Below are 16,176 nucleotides of genomic sequence, written 5' to 3'. Positions count from 1 at the left end.
ACACAGCAGTGTGAATTCATTGTTTCATTTACTATAGTACTTTATGTTCAGGTTTAAACAGTATGACAGGGGAAATATTTAGTTTTCTATCTATCTATCTGTCTAATTCTCACAGTAAAATGACTGATCAAGCATTATTATTTTATCAACTACAGTTGTAGTGACAGAAATCTTAACGTTACTTAAACCGTGCTTATTCAGCCCTACAACCGCTCTTCATGAGCAAGGAAACACGTGATCATAGTAAAAGCATCCTGACTGGTTAATCATAGAATCATAGAAGATTAGGGTTGGAAGAGACCTCAGGAGATCATCTAGTCCAACCCCCTGCTCAAAGAAGGACCAACACCCACTAAATCATCCCAGCCTAGGGCTTTGTCAAGCCGGGCCTTAAAAACCTCTAAGGAAGGAGATTCCACCACCTCCCTAAGTAACTCATTCCAGTGCTTCACCACCCTCCTAGTGAAATAATAATAAATTATTATTATAAGTTATTATAATAATAACTGAAATAATAATAACGTAGTGCATGTTTAATAACTTAATTGGTTCATAACATAGTACAGTAGAACTCAGAGTTATGAACACCAGAGTTACAGACTCACCAGTCAACCACACACCTCATTTGGAACCAGAAGTACTCAATCAGGCAGCAGTGGAGAAAAGACAAAAATAAAGCAAATACAGTACAGTACTGTGTTAAATGTAAACTACTAAAAAAATAAAGGGAAAGCAGCATTTTTCTTTTGCACAGTAAATTTTCAAAGCTGTCAAGTCAATGTTCAGTTGTAAACTTTTGAAAGAGCCACCATAACATTTTGTTCAGAGTTACAACCAACCTCTGTCCCCGGGGTGTTCGGAGCGCTGAAGTTCTACTGTAAAAGCGTCCTGATTGGTTAATAACTTAGATCGGTTAATAATTAAATCACACAGTGTTTTACTATCATGTGCTGCAAAGAGTCACCGGAAACACATTAAAGAGCCACTTGTGGCTTGTAAGCCCCAGTCTCAGTATCATCATGCTAGCCCATCCTTCCTCTGGACTACACCTCCCAAAAATTACTCATCAACTTGCTTAATTGCAGCCCCGTTTCTCACAATTAGGCCTGGAATTAAGGTTTTCAGGGAGAGCCGACCATGTGGCAAGTCGGAAGTGGAGGCAACAAACCATTCTTAAGTTAGAAAATTTCAACTAGAAGTCGACATTTCTAATCAGGGTAGTTTATTTTAATGCTCTGGAATTCAAACAAGCCTTATAATGGGACCTGGAATACAATCATGGTGGCAGCATGGTCTAGACCAGTGTTTCTCAACCTTTTCAGGTTGGCAACCCGGACACAGGGTGATGCTGGCCTTTGAGGGAGTGGGGGCCCGTGTGACTCATCAGGGGACTCCTCTCTCTCGTATGCAGGAGTACGCTGAGAACACAAGAGGCCCAATTCAGCTCTGTGTCGTGAAGCTGCGCTCCCCCCAGACTGCAAAGCTGTATTCAATTGGAGCAAACACCAGGTCCAATACAGGTGTACGAAGAGGCAGTACAGGAAGAGATCTTCATTTCCAGGTGTTCCGGGTGAAGCCGGTATGTCCAGCTATGGTCAAGGTTGACTCCCAAGTATGTGACAGCTGGAACGAACGACAGTGACTGTCCTGGGCCATGGATCGAGAGGACCCCTCATCAGGCTTAAGAGAGGCCATGTGGGTGGTAAAGGTGTGAGAGACCTGATGAGTCAGGGGGCAGGTGAGAGCTGTCAGAGATCAGGAGACTGAAGGAAGCCTCTGGGGAAAACCGGTCATTCCATCCAGCTGTCACATACTTGGAAATCTAACCCAACCATAGCCGGACATACCAGCCTTACTGTACTGTACTTGCTTTATTTGTTTATTTAGGTCTCTGCTGCTGCTTGATTGTGTACTTGCGGTTCCAAATGAGGTGTGTGGATCACCGGTCAGTTCCTAACTCTGGTGTTCCTAACTCTGAGGTTCTACTGTGCTTGCAAACTGAAAAAACCCATTCTTCACACAGCTGTAATCACAGCACATTAGTTAAGAAGTACTGGGCTAGTGGGGTGGGCACTAGTCTGGAACTCAGAGCACCTGGGTGTTATTCCCATCCCTGCCACTGGTCTCCTGCATGACCTTGGTCAAGTCACATCCTCTCTTTGTCTTAGCTGTGCAATGAGGATTTATAGGCTGTCCTCTCTGTATCTGTTTTATTTAGATCATGAGCTCTTTGGGCCAGAGGCTGACTCTCTCCGTGCCTAGCACAATGGAGCATCTATGTCAATTTGGGTGCTATTGCAATGTTAATAATTGGCTCTGCAGAGGCTAACGTGTCCTGTGTAGAGCTGGGCAAATTTTTTGGGGGACAAATAATTTATTCAGTGAAAAATACCTGAAACTATTTACAGATGTGACACGAATAGTTTCAGCTATTCACAAAACGAAGGAGCTGCTGCTGACCCCCCCCCCCGCCATGTTTAGCCCACTGGTTCGGATACTCACTTTGGCTGTGGGAAATCAAGGTTCAGTTTCCTCCCTTTGCCAGAGAAAGTATTGGAACAGGGGTCTCCTATTTCTCGGAAGCATGACCTAGCCAGTGAGCCGTGGGATATTCCAAGGTGGGGCTCCCTAGATCACTTCTTGGGCCAAAAAGAGACACCAAGCAAGGCAAAGAGTGGGTGGGACACTTACCCAGGCCATGAAAGACCCAGCTTCAAATCCCTGCGGTGGAACATGTCCACAATGGGCTTTATTTTCAAGTCTCCAAAAATTTTAGATCTGGTTTCGCCCAGACCAAGTTTTTTTAAATATTTTTATTTCTTTTAGAACTGCCCCCACTCTGAAAACATCGATTATCCACCCACCCCCGCAGTCAGGGCTGCGGATCGCGCCTCTCTGCCAGGTGCACTCGCCGATGTTTCGCCAGGGCCGATTTCTGACTGAAGTTCCTCCCGCAGTCCGCGCACTGGCAGGGCCTCTCCCCGGTGTGGGTTCTCCAGTGAACCCCCAGATGCGACCTCTGCGTGAAGCCCTTCCCGCACTCGGGGCATGTGTAGGGCTTCTCGCCTGTGTGGATCCTGTGGTGCGTCACGAGGTCCGATCTGCGGCTGAAGCCCTTCCCGCACTCGGTGCATTTGAAAGGCCTTTCCCCGGTGTGCAGTCGCTGGTGGATGAGCAGGTCAGAGCTGCGGCTGAAGCTTTTCTCGCACTCCGGGCATTTGAAAGGCTTGTTCCCAGTGTGGATCCCCTGGTGGTGCAGGAGATTGGACCGCACCTTGAACCCTTTCCCACACTGGGCACAGCGGTAGGGCATCTCTCCTGTGTGCACCCTCTGGTGGGCAAGGAGGTGCGAGCTGACCACGAAGCGCTTCCCGCAGTCAGGGCAGTGGTAGGGGCGCTCGCCGGTGTGGGCCCGGCGATGCTGGACCAGGTACGTGTTGCGGGTGAAGCGCCTCTCGCAGTCAGGGCATTGATAGGGTCTCTCGCCCGTGTGGCTCCGCTGGTGTTTCATGAGGTCGGAGCTCTGGGCGAAGGCTTTCTCGCACTCGGTGCACCGGTAGGGCCGCTCCCCGGTTTGCACCCGCCGGTGGTGGAGGAAGTTGGACCTCACCTTGAAGCCTTTCCCACAGTCGGGGCACGTGTAAGGTGTGGCAGCGCTCTGGGTTTTCTGGTGCTCTGTCAGGTTGGAGCTCTGGCTGAAGCCCTTCCCGCACTTGGGACACTTGTAGGGTCGCTCGCCCGTGTGGGTCCTCTGGTGTTTGATGAGGGAGGAGCTGTAGCCGAAGCTCTTCCCGCACTCGGCACAGTGGTAGGGTCACTCACCCGTGTGGGTCCTCTGATGCTGGACAATGTCCGAGCTACGGTGGAAGCTTTTCCCACAGTCAGGGCAGGCGTTCGGTGCCGGAGGGGTCTTCATTGCATCTCCGAGTCCCTTCGGACCCCCTCCACGTGGGGTTGATTGGCCATTTCTCTGAGGCCTCTCTGGCCTGCGCTGGATGTCACAGGTGTCTCCATGCTCAGGACTCTGGGAAACATCCCCATCGGATCTTCTTGATGATGTCCCCTGTGGTTCCAGGGGACTTGGACCAGGACCTTGCTGCTGAGAATTCTCCTGGCTCTCATCCACCGTCCCCTCACTTGCTGGGATAGAGAAAGAATCCAGACAGGAGCCAGTCCCTGTGTGGGGTGGGGGGAGAGGGAAGGAAACCTCAGAAGTGTGGAACAAACCAAAATAGCTGCAACAGAGATGAAAAAATCAGGAGTTGAGTCCTCCCAAACCCTTCCCCAGCGTAGTAAGAGGAAAAGACCAATTCTGCCGCCACATCCCTGGGGGAGCTACAGCTGGTTGTCAGCCAGGAAGCCATGAGCCAGGGCTGCCATGAGGATACGACACCTGCCGGGGACAAAATGGCCTGGGTGAGAAGGGGCAGAACTAGGGGGGCTCAGACGGGCCTTTATGGGAATCCCAGCTGTTTCCTTCACTCACCGATGGCACGTCTCTGTCGCTTTAAGCGACTCCTCACCTGCGTGGGTGCCTCTTGGGATCTGCCTTTCCTTGGATCTCTGAAGAGCTGGGAGCTCTTTCCCTTGTCCCAGCTGGGAGATCACATCGGGTTTAGCCATCAGAAAACCCTAGTTATTGGCACCAAAACAGGTGAGATCAGGTTTTGTCGTAGATTTGCAGGATATTTTATTTAAAAACCCATGTTTTGACTCCTGGCCCATTCTGGGCATGTAATCGGAACACAGTGGGATGTGTTCATGGAAAAGAAAACATTTGCCAGGAGGGGTCTTGTAGAAGATCTCCGCTACATCAATCTGTTAGATAACTCAGATAGCCCCATTATTGTAGTATCTGAGCCCCCCACGATCTTTACAACACCCCTGCAAAGTAGGGAAGTGCTATTTTGGGAGAGATGGCCACACAACGGGGGTTTGGTGGGTCAGACACATTTCTGGTGTAAATCCACTTTCTGTACCTGTAGGGGATTGAGAAACTTAGGCAAGCGTGAGTCCCGCTCTAGAAATCATAGAGTCATAGAATATCAGGGTTGGAAGGGACCCCAGGAGGTCATCTAGTCCAACCCCCTGCTCAAAGCTCAAATGGCTGTGTAGACAGTGCATTGGAGTTGTGGCTTGGGCTGGAGCTCAGGCTCTGAAGCCTACCCTCACCCCCCCCCCCCCGGACAACTTCAAAGCACTGGCTATACAGCTATGTTTGTGAGCCCTGCTAGCCCGAATCTGTCGAGCCAGTCTGGAAGGCTCAGTGCTATGGGCTGTGTAGACACAGCTATAGAAACCAGAGCCATGTCCAAGGATGCAGGATGGTCTGGGGAAGAGAAGGGTACAGTTATCAAGCACATTATGGAAGCAGCTAGAGACCCCCATGGAGATCAGCACCCCATGGCTGCACAGTGCAGATACATAGGACAAGACAGCCTGGGCTCTAAAGAGTTTACTATCTAAATACAAGCGATGAGACGAAGTACTAACATCCCCATTTTACAGAGGGGGAAACTGAGGCATGGAGCAAGACTTAGGGTACGTCTTCACTACCCATCTAGACGCGATAAATCGATCCCCGAATCGATGCCTGTACTCCACCTCGGCAGGAGGAGTAAGCGGAGTCGATGGGGGAGCTGCCGCGGTCGACTCGCCGCCGTGAGGACGGCCAGGTAAGTCGAACTAAGATACTTCGACTTCAGCTATGCAAATAGCGTAGCTGAAGTTGCGTATCTTAGTTCAAACCCCGCCCCCGCAGTGTAGCCCAGGCCTAAGCAACTTTCCCGAGGTCACACAGGGAATCAGTGGCAGAGCTAGGGACAGAACCCAGGTGTCCCAGGCCAGTGCCTCAAGCAGAGAGCCATCCTGCCAACCCGGGATGCGTTGATTGCAGAACTTTAGCTATGCTCCGAGAAGTGCTGGCTGCACCAGGAGTCAGTCCCAGGCAGGGCATCAAGCCAGCACTGCTGCTCCGGTCTCCCAGAGGTTATGCCGGGCACTGGTGGTTACAATTCTCATTCCTTGCTCACACCCTCCCCTAACCCCATGGAGACTCACTGCTCTCTGCATGTTACATTTCGGTTCACCCAGAGCACAGCTGCACACTTAGCCAGTGCACGGACTGGGGTCTGCTCCCTGCTCCCCTCGGGCTGGGAGACTCGGTCCCTGGCCGGGTCCCGGCCCGTTCGCTCTCCCGGAGCTGGCTCGGCTCCTGCAGGCGCTCAGGGGGCAGAACCTGGGGGGGTCAGGGAGTGCAGCAGCTCTGGGACTTGCAGACCCCCGCCCCCCCGGGAGCAGAGCTGGGGCAAGGAGGGGCCCTTGGTGCAGAGTCACTTTCCTGCCTGGCCCCAGCTCTTTCCCCCGGGTCTCTCCCCTCACCTGCAGGCTCTGGCTCAGGGGCTGGTGTCGGCAGAGTCCGGGGCTGCCCCAGGGGCTGGTTCCACCCACCGGAGAAAGTCCCCCCACGGCTGGCACAGAGCAGGGTTAATGCGGGTTGCTCCCCGCACAGACCCCGCTGGGGAGCAGCAGCGGCTCAGCCCGGGCTCAGATGCAGCCACCACAGCCTCTGACCCAGGAAGCTCAAGCCAGGCAGTTAACAGAGACCAGCCTCCCCTCCCTGAGCATCACTAGAGCCCTCTTGCGGCAAAACCACTGCCTGGCTGTGGTGGAGCAGGGCCCAGAGGGAGCTGGAACAATGTGTACAGTGGAGGTGCTGAGAGCCATTGAACCAAACTGTAAACCCCGGATATCATGGAAACCGCTTCAAGTGAGCAGCCCCAGTTCCAGCACCGAGACCAGACCTGGCTCCTTTTCTCCTTCAACGCTGAGCCAGGCTGATTCTGAACAGCAGAGCCCCAGCCCCCCAGCTCTGCTCATCCCTCACTGGCCCCTCACTTCTTGCCTCTCTGCCATAAACTGCCCTTGTCTTTTCAGCATCTCCCCATATAGAAATCTCTCCTCAGATCCCCAACCATCTCCTGTCTCTATCTGCTCTCTCTCTGTTTTTGCACTATCACACTCAGAACACACACCATACCGCAGGGGAAGGTTACCTATCCTATATATCCTGGCAGTAGGATGTTTGCATTCCCTCCCTTAACACAGCCTGATGTTGGGAATCATTAAGAAAGGGATAGATAATAAAAGAGAAAATATCATATTGCCTCTCTATAAATCCAGGGTATGCCCACATCTTGAATACTGTGTGCAGATGTGGTCACCCCATCTCAAAAAAAGATATATTGGAATCGGAAGAAGTTCAGAAAAAGGCAACAGAAATTATTAGGGGCATGGAACGGCTTCCATATGAGGAGAGATGAATAAGACTGGGACTTTTCAGCCTGGAAAAGAGACGACGAATGGGAGATAAGATAGAGATCTATAAAATCATGACTGGTGTGGGGAAAGAAAATAAGGAAGTGTTACTTATTCCTTCTCATAACACAAGAACTAGGGGTCACCAAATGAAATTACTAGGCAGCCAGGTTTAAAACAAACAGAAGGAAGTATTTCTTCACACAACACACAGTCAACCTGTGGAACTCTTTGCCAGAGGATGTTGTGAAGGCCAAGACCATAACAAGGTTTAAAAAAGAACTAGATAAATTTATGGAGGATAGGTCTATCTATAGCTATTAACCAGGATGGGCAGGAATGGTGTCTCTAGCCTCAGTTTGCCAGAAACTGGGAATGAGGGACAGGGAAAGGATCACTTGATGATTACCTGTTCTGTTCATTCCCTCTGGGGCACCTGGCTTTGGCCACTGTCGGAAGACAGGATACTGGGCTAGATGGACCTTTGGTCTGACCCAGAATGGCTGTTCTCATGTTCTTATGGCCTCCCCCTCCCGCAACTTTTGGCCTCCCTCCACCCCACAAGTGTGAGCGACGAGGGAGAGGGGACAGAGAGGAATGAGTGGGGGTGGGGTCTTGGGGAAAAGGTGGCCCCTTTACACCCTACTCCAGGGAATTCAATGCGGGGACACCAGAGCCCCATTTCAGCCCCACCAGCTTCCTTTGCTTCAGGGGTGGGTCCCTTTCTTCCCCCCCGTCCTGAAGGAGGGGAGGAGACATTCCCCAACCCATGTGACTCCATCACTCTCGTGCTTCCCTCAGGCTGTACCTGGGGACGAGGGACAGAGCTTAGCCCTTGGTTGGGCTCCCCAGGATGGGGAGTGGATCCCAGCTGACCTTCCCCTGGTGCCAGGAGACTGGCGCCGCTTGGAGTGCTGGGCTGGACCCCCGGGATGCAGCTGGGGTGTGATCCCCCTCTGGAGGGGATGTTGAGCCACAAACAAGCTGGTCTGAGGGGGTAGCACTGTGTCGCCTCCACTCAAACTTGACCACTGCCTACTCGCTTGGTGAGGGGGGTCCCCTGAGGGCAACAGATACCAGGCTGGGGGCAGGTGCCTGAGGGATGCCTGAGGGAGAGAGACCCCCTTGGGTGAGGGGCCTGAGCCAAGATCCTATGGGTGATCACACCAGGGGGATGTCATAAATATAAAAGGAAGGGTAACTACCTTTCTGTATACAGTGCTATAAAATCCCTCCTGGCCAGAGGCAACATCCTGTTACCTGTGAAGGGTTAAGAAGCTCAGCTAACCTGGCTGACACCTGACCCAAAGGACCAATAAGGGGACAAGATACTTTCAAATCCTGGGGGGGGGGAGGCTTTTGTTTTGTGCTCTTTGTTTACGTGGTTGTTCTCTCTTGGGACTGAGAGAGGCCAGGCAGAAATCCATCTTCTCCAACCCATCCTAATCCAAGTCTCCAATATTGCAACCAGTATAGGTAAGCCAGGCAAGGCGGATTCGTTTATCTTTTGTTTTATGTGCATTTCCCTGCAGGAGGTTAACTATCCTGCCTTTAGGTAGAGAAAACTCCAGCTCAAAAAAGAAAAATCCCTTTGTAAAAAAACTAACACCTCTGTCTCCAGGCAAATAGACAGAAAACCCTCTAGCTGCTCTCAGCTTAAAAAAAAACCTCTTCAGGTCTGTGCTTTTGGTTCAAAATGATCCCACCGCTCTGCTACCATGTCAGGGTTCCTTCCCCACTCTGAACTCTAGGGTACAGATGTGGGGACCCGTATGAAAGACCCCCTAAGCTTATTCTTACCAGCTTAGGTTAAAACTTCCCCAAGGTACAAACTTTGCCTTGTCCTTGAACAGTATGCTGCCACCACCAAGCGTCTTACACAAAGACCAGGGAAAGAGACCACTTGGAGACGTCTTCCCCCAAAATATCCCCCCAAGCCCTACACACCCCCTTTCCTGGGGAGGCTTGAGAAGAATATCCTAACCAATTTGTTACAAAATCATCAAAGACCCAAACCCCTGGATCTTGGAACAATGGAAAAATCAGTCAGGTTCTTAAAAGAAGGGTTTTATTAAAAAAAAAAGAAAGAAAGGTAAAAATCATCTCTGTAAAATCAGGATGGAAAATGTGTTACAGGGTATTCAGATTCAAAACAAAGAGGATCCCCCTCTAGGCAAAACCTTAAAGTTACAGAAAACAGGAATAAACCTCCCTCTTAACACAGGGAAAATTCACATAAAACAAAAGATAAACTAATCCGCCTTGCCTGGCTTACCTATACTGGTTGTAATATTGGAGACTTGGATTAGGATGGGTTGGAGAAGATGGATTTCTGTCTGGCCTCTCTCAGTCCCAAGAGAGAACAACCCGGTAAACATAGAGCACAAAACAAAAGCCTTCCCCCCCTCCCCCGCAAGATTTGAAAGTATCTTGTCCCCTTACTTGCCCTTTGGGTCAGGTGTCAGCCAGGTTAGCTGAGCTTCTTAACCCTTTACAGGTAACAGGATGTTGCCTCTGGCCAGGAGGGATTTTATAGCACTGTATACAGAAAGGTGGTTACCCTTCCCTTTATATTTATGACAGGGGACATGATGGGGGATCATGTCAGGGTGCTGCTGGGGCATGGGGCTAACCCCAAGGACCTATGAGGGACCCACACTGGGTGGCTGGAGGATGGGGTTCACACCAGAGGGCGGCGATGCTTCTTGGTGTCTCATTCGCCTTTCTACCCACACACATGGAGAGTCTGTGCTACCTGTCCTGCGTTTCTCAGTCACTGCTCGCACGCCGATCCTCACTCTTCAAAGTCACCTGCAAAGGGATGTTTTAACATTGAGTTTGTGCTTTTATTTAAAATGATGTATAAAGGAAACCTCAATTTTAAAAATCCACCTCCCCCGCTTTTTCTGAACTGGGCAATATCAGGACATCTGAATCAGACGCCCCTGAGCTTTGCTGGCAGTTGGAGCCTGAGACATGTGAACTGTGAGCTTTCACATATTCGCTGAAGAAGCAGAGTGTCGGACCGCTAACAAAGACATGTTTTCTCCCAAATGTTCAGTTTTCACTGGATTTGAATAAAGCACAACAAACTGCAAATCTTCAAAACCCATGAGTCAGGTCCCTCCCAAGATCATGAGATTACCTTGCAGATCATGAGATAGATAAATAGATAGATTAGTTAGATTAGATAGATGATGGCTTTTTTAATTTGCCTTCTACCTTTTGAACTTTTATGAAACAATCAGGTCAAATTTGCAAGCTTTCCTCTGCAACCAACAGGGCAAGAAACTAACCAGCCGTGAATAAATCTAGGTTGGAAATTGGAAGGTTTCTAACCATCAGAGAAGTGAAGTTCTAGAACAGCCTCTCAATAGTCATAGTGGGGGCAAACAACCTAATTAGTACTAAAATGGAGCTTGATAAATTCATGAATGGGATTATATGATGGGATTGCCTGCGAGAGAGTGGATTTCTCACTAGCCCAGAATGGCCCTTCCAGTCCTGTGTTCCTGTATTTTTATAACTGAAAGCTGAGACTTTCGTGGAATAACATGAATTCAGGAGCTGGGGCTTTTGGAAATGCACCAAAGATTGCAAACCTCACGATGCAATTGTGGGAGTTGGCAACATTATAAAATAGTTGTTAAAAACAAAGGAAAGATTCTGGTTTAGCCTGGTTCTTTTAATACTGACGGGATAAATAATGTAGTATGTTAACCTTTTATTGTAACTTTGCCTTAATAAAAAGGTTTTTTGGTTTTGTTTTTAAAAGGAAAACAGTTAAATAATCTTACTAAAAACCCTTTGCTTTCTTCAGGGTGATTTTATCCCTTTAGAGTCCAGGGACACAGTGATTTTGTGTGCGTGTCTGTGTCTGTGTGTGTGTACATGTGTTCGATGCTTCTGCAACAGAGCTCATAAATAAATATATACTAAATAACAGAAATGCCAACTCTCTGGATTTTAATCACCTCTCTTGTGATATTTGGGATTTTCCTTAAAGTCCCAGCTCCTGGACTCCTGTGATCATGGGAAAATCTCTGCTTTCACTTAGAAAAGGGGGTATGTTTCTTTTAAAAACAAACAAACATAAAAGCCCTCTAAACCACACCAAAACAACAAAACCCATGCCAAAGAAACCTGGAAAACAGAACTCCTTAAAGGTTCCAAAAAGTAGAAAGCAAACAAAAGGAACCTCGACCTTTTAAAACCTCACCCTTTTTAAGTCCATCTTGTGATTTTCCTATGGTTTAGCTCGTGATTTTTCCTGTGGCAACACTGGGTTCATAAAATCCCATTAACCCTTAACAGCCCCTCACTGGGCATGTGATTCAGCAGAAGGGAAGTTCTCGGTCACGCCTTCCCTCATCACGAGGTAGGCAAGAGGACTCCGGAGCTGGGGCTGCAGCGAGGAGGAGGAACCAGGCTGAGCTTTCTCTGCTCTCTGCTGGGGGTTTGCTGGACCAGGCAAGAGCTGGAGGGTCACTGAGCTGCAGAAAGAGCCGCCTCCCCCGGCTGGAGGCTCGCTGAGCTGGGTGGGCCTCACCCAGCATCTTTATTAGTTCGCCCCCCCAGCCTGGACCAGGGCGGCTCCATCCAGTGAGTGTTGCAGCTCGGCTTGGTATTGAGGGGAACAGGAAGGGGCTGGAGCTGCTGGGGGGAGCGAGGAGAGGCTGTGCGGCTCCTGGATGGGACTCGATGCTTGTGAGCCCGGGCTGAGCCGCTGCTGCTCCCCAGCGGGGTCTATGCGGGGAGCGACCGGCATTAACCCCGCTCTGTGCCAGCCGGGGGGCGGGACTTTCTGCGGTGGGTGGAACCAGCCCCTGGGGCAGCCCCGGGCTCCGCCGACACCAGCCCCTGAGCCGGAGCCTGCAGGTGAGGGGGGAGACCCGGGGGAAGGGCTGGGGCCGGGGGGGAAAGTGACTCTGCACCAACGGCCCCTCCTCGCCGCAGCTCTGCTCCCGGGGGGGCGGGGGTCTGCGAGTCCCAGAGCTGCTGCTGCCCCCCCCCCCCCGGCTCTGCCCCCTTGAGTGCCTGCAGGAGCCGAGCTAGCTCCAGGAGAGCGAATGGCCCGGGCCGGCCAGGGACCGAGTCTCCCAGCCGAGGGGAGGGGAGAGGGGGCAGGAGGGAGACGGGGGAGAGCAGGGGCAGCAGAATCTGGAAGGTTTCTCTGCAGGGTTGGAGCTAGGGGGGAATCGAGGTGTGAAGTGGACTCAAGTCCCATCTGAAACCTCCCCACTCCCCTTTCCCCCCCGTCAGGCCGCAGAACAACATCCACGTTTCACTCCGGATCATCCCGTCCTCCTGCGGGCCAGGGCAGGGAAATGGCTGGAGCGGAGCCGGCTCAGGTAGGGGGATTTCTCAGGGAGCTGCTGTGGGTTTGTCCTGTAGAGAGAGGGGCAGGAAATACCCAGGGTTGGGTTGGGACAGGGAATTTTTATTTACAAGGGGTGTGATGGACCCTGTTCATGCCTGTTACTGGGAAGCAGGAATCTCCTCTCTTGGGTGGAATGAGACCTGACCCTGTGACAAACTGGGGCCAGAACTGCCACATTTGGAGCAGCATCTTTGGGTGACTTTTTGTGGTTGTGAGCGTGCGTACCAAAGGAGCTGTTTCTGATTTGGCCTCTCTCCGTCTAATAATAATACGTTAATGCTCCTCCTTTCACCCCAGGCTTTCACCTACCTGGGAGCTAGGCTGGTCTTGTTATCCACATTGTACTGATGAGGAACTGAAGGACGGGGATGTGATGTAACTTTGCAGCCGTGTTGCCCTGTTCTAACCACTAGGCCACACCCCTGATTCCCACGTAGTCTCTTTGCGCTGCTGTTTCTGTAATGCGGATGGGATGAGGGCCATGCGTGTACGAAGTCGGAAGGGCCGGCAGGTCAAGACAAGACTTGATTTGATCTTGCAGCATCAGAAGCATTTTCCACAGCCGCAGCTCTCTGATCTGACTGTCCTTACATTGCAAAACAATTGCCAGGAGCTGGGACTGGACAACAGGGGATGGATCACTCAATAGTTGCCTTGTTCTGTTCATTCCCTCTGAGGCATTGGCACCGGCTGGAAGACAGAAGACCGGGCTAGACGGACCATTGGTCTGACCCAGGATGGCCATTCTTATGTCCAGAACAGCAAGGAAGAGGCAAATCTGGGTGTGATGACAGGGCAGGTGTGCATGGAGCAGTCTGGAATGAGGGACCAGTTGGGATGCAAATCTAACTGGGGGGGTTATGGGAACTGTCAGGACATAATGTGTTGGGGAATGGAGCAGACACACCAGTCTGGGTCCCCAGTGGCTGAGCTGGTGGGATTGGGGCTGAGGCAGCAAGTGCTGAGTGGCGAATGCCTGTTGTTTCAGGGACCGGTGACCTTCAAGGAGGTGGCTTTGTACTTCACTGACCCCGGTCAGAGGGCCCTCTACAGGGACGCCATGCAGGAGAACCATGCGAACGGGACCTCACAGGGTAAGGGAGGGTGTGTTTTCCCATCGTTTGTTAGAAACTGTATAGTCCCTGACGTGCCTTGGGCAGCTGCAGCTCTGGGATTGGCCTAGGTCTCCAAGATTTCTGGGATGAGGCCAGAACCTCCATGCCTCCTCCCATGGGACAAGAGATTTGGAAATAGAATGATCTAAATCCTGTCTCCACCTCCTGGGCTTTCAAAGGGGCAGAGAGAGATTTCCCCAAGGGGTCCATGAACGTGGTCCATGAATGTTCCCCCTCCAGCCAAATCCCAGAACATTCTTGCTGTAAATTTTTAGGACAGTTTAACCAACCAGGGTCTTTGCCACTCTGCTGTCTTGTGAACAGGATCTCCGATTCCAAAACCCGATGCTGTCTCCCAGCGGCAACAAGAGGCAGAGCTGTGGGTCCCAGATCTCCAAGGCTCTAGGGAAAGGGAGAACCCGAGAGGAGACTGCCCAGGTGAGGAATCCATGAAACTGACACAGACGCCATTGGTGAGTGAAGGAGACAGCTGGGATTCCCACAAAGGCCCCATGAGCATCCCCAGTTCTGCCTCATCCCCCCCTGCCCCAGTCAGGATTGTCCGCCACGGGGGTCATACCCTCATGGCAGACGTCGCTCGTGGCTTCCCACCCGCCTCGACCGACAGCTGGCAGAACCTCCCTCCGGGCTGAGTGTTCAGCGGGATGCAGAGATAGAATTGCTCCTCCTCAGGGGAAGGGCTTGACTCCTGATTTTTCAGTCTCCCCAGCAGTTATTTTGGTTTATTTTCTCCCCTTTGCCATTCCCCTCTCTGAGATTTCCTTTCTCCCCAGTGCAGGGGATTGACTCCTGTCCAGATCACTCCACTCGCCTCGGGGAAATATTTAGGACCCGCAAAGACTCCCTGTTGCGCAAGGGCCCGCGCCCCAGGGAGAGACTGAACATGTGCAAAGACTGCGGGAAGAGCTTCCGTCGGCGGTCCAACCTCCTGGCACATCAGAGGACCCACGGGGGCAAGAGACCCCACCCGTGCGCCGACTGCGGCAAAACCTTTGGCGCCTTCTCCAACCTCCTGCGGCACCAACGTGGGCATGCCGGCGAGAAGCCCTACAAATGTCCCGACTGCGGGAAAGGCTTCGGGCACAGCTCGGCCTTGGTCACCCACCGGCGGATCCACACCGGAGAGAAACCCTACGCCTGCGGGGACTGCGGGAAGCGCTTCAACGTGGTCTCCAACCTGGTGCGTCACCAGCGGAGCCACACGGGCGAAAAGCCCTACAAGTGCCCCGACTGCGGGCGGCGCTGCAGCCAGCGCTCCCACCTGGTCACCCACCGGCGGCTGCACACCGGCGAGCGTCCCTACGTCTGCTTGGAGTGCGGGAAGTGCTTCAACGTCAGCTCGGACCTCATCAAGCACCGGCGCATCCACACCGGGGAGCGGCCCTACGCCTGCAGTGACTGCGGGAAATGCTTCAGCGGCAGCTCCAACCTGCTGACCCACCAGCGGCTGCACACGGGTGAGCGGCCCTACAAGTGCCCCGACTGCGGGAAAGGCTTCACCATCAGCTCCAAGCTGATCGCCCACCAGCGCACCCACACCGGCGAGCGGCCCTACAGCTGCGCCGACTGCGGGAAGGGCTTCAGCGACCGGCCCCACCTGGCCCGGCACCAGAGCGCCTCCCGGCGCGAAAAGCGCTACAAATGCTCCGACTGCGGGAAGGGCTTCACCACCAGCTCCTACCTCCTCACCCACCAGCGCAGCCACACCGGGGAGACCCCCTTCATCTGCGGCGACTGCGGGAAGAGCTTCGCTGTGGTCTCCAACTTGGTGCGGCACCGGCGCATCCACACGGGAGAGAAGCCCTTCCGGTGCGGGGAGTGCGGGCGGCAGTACAGCCAGAGAGCCCACCTCACCACCCACCAGAGGGTGCACACCGGGGAGCGGCCCTACGTCTGCCTGGACTGCGGGAAAGGCTTCAACGTCAACTCCTCCCTCACCAAGCACCGCAGGACCCACACCGGAGAGAAACCCTACGTCTGCCCCGACTGCGGGAAACGCTTCAGCCAGAGCTCCAATGTGATCACCCACCGCAGGCTGCACCACGGGGGGCACGGTGCCCTTGGTGCCGCGGCTAGGGCCAGCCAGCGGGAGTGATCCCCCGCCAGCCTCTCTGGGGCCAGGACATGGCGGCAGCTGACTCTTGGGCTTTGTCAGATAAGAGCCTTTTGCTGTTGCAGATCCAGCTGTCTGGAGACCCCGCGCCTCCTGCTGATCTGATGGGGAGGCTGGAGAGAGAGACACACACACCCGTCTCCTCCAGGGGAGGGTGGAGTAAGAACCCCCTCCCCCACTTCCACCAGTGCTTCCATCACCCTGGAGTGGACGACTCCTCTGTTCCCCAC

The 16,176-nt window shown here is 52.7% G+C and overlaps 2 protein-coding genes across 2 annotated transcripts in view; one reads left to right on the top strand and one right to left on the bottom strand.

The window, feature by feature from the left end:
- The window catches only part of LOC141998865 (uncharacterized), a 47,176-nt gene that overhangs the window by 20,565 nt on the left and 10,435 nt on the right, over window positions 1-16,176 (bottom strand). Inside the window, 4 exon segments of the mRNA XM_074971837.1 lie at window positions 2,883-4,176; window positions 4,524-4,632; window positions 10,073-10,128; window positions 13,007-13,387. Coding sequence (XP_074827938.1) covers window positions 2,883-4,176; window positions 4,524-4,623 — 1,394 coding nt within the window. The 5' untranslated portion in view covers window positions 4,624-4,632; window positions 10,073-10,128; window positions 13,007-13,387.
- LOC141998864 (uncharacterized) overlaps window positions 11,973-16,176 on the top strand; it is a 62,938-nt gene continuing 58,734 nt past the window's right edge. Inside the window, exons 1-5 of the mRNA XM_074971836.1 lie at window positions 11,973-12,195; window positions 12,580-12,668; window positions 13,686-13,791; window positions 14,137-14,250; window positions 14,607-15,924. Of these exons, the coding sequence (XP_074827937.1) occupies window positions 12,009-12,195; window positions 12,580-12,668; window positions 13,686-13,791; window positions 14,137-14,250; window positions 14,607-15,924 (1,814 nt within the window). The 5' untranslated portion in view covers window positions 11,973-12,008. The remainder of the gene's footprint in view (window positions 12,196-12,579; window positions 12,669-13,685; window positions 13,792-14,136; window positions 14,251-14,606; window positions 15,925-16,176) is intronic.

The sequence above is a fragment of the Natator depressus genome, chromosome 14, assembly GCF_965152275.1.
Source record: "Natator depressus isolate rNatDep1 chromosome 14, rNatDep2.hap1, whole genome shotgun sequence".
Classification (NCBI taxonomy): domain Eukaryota; kingdom Metazoa; phylum Chordata; order Testudines; family Cheloniidae; genus Natator; species Natator depressus.
Note: the sequence above shows the minus strand (reverse complement) of the source record. Positions and strands in the feature narration are given on the sequence as shown.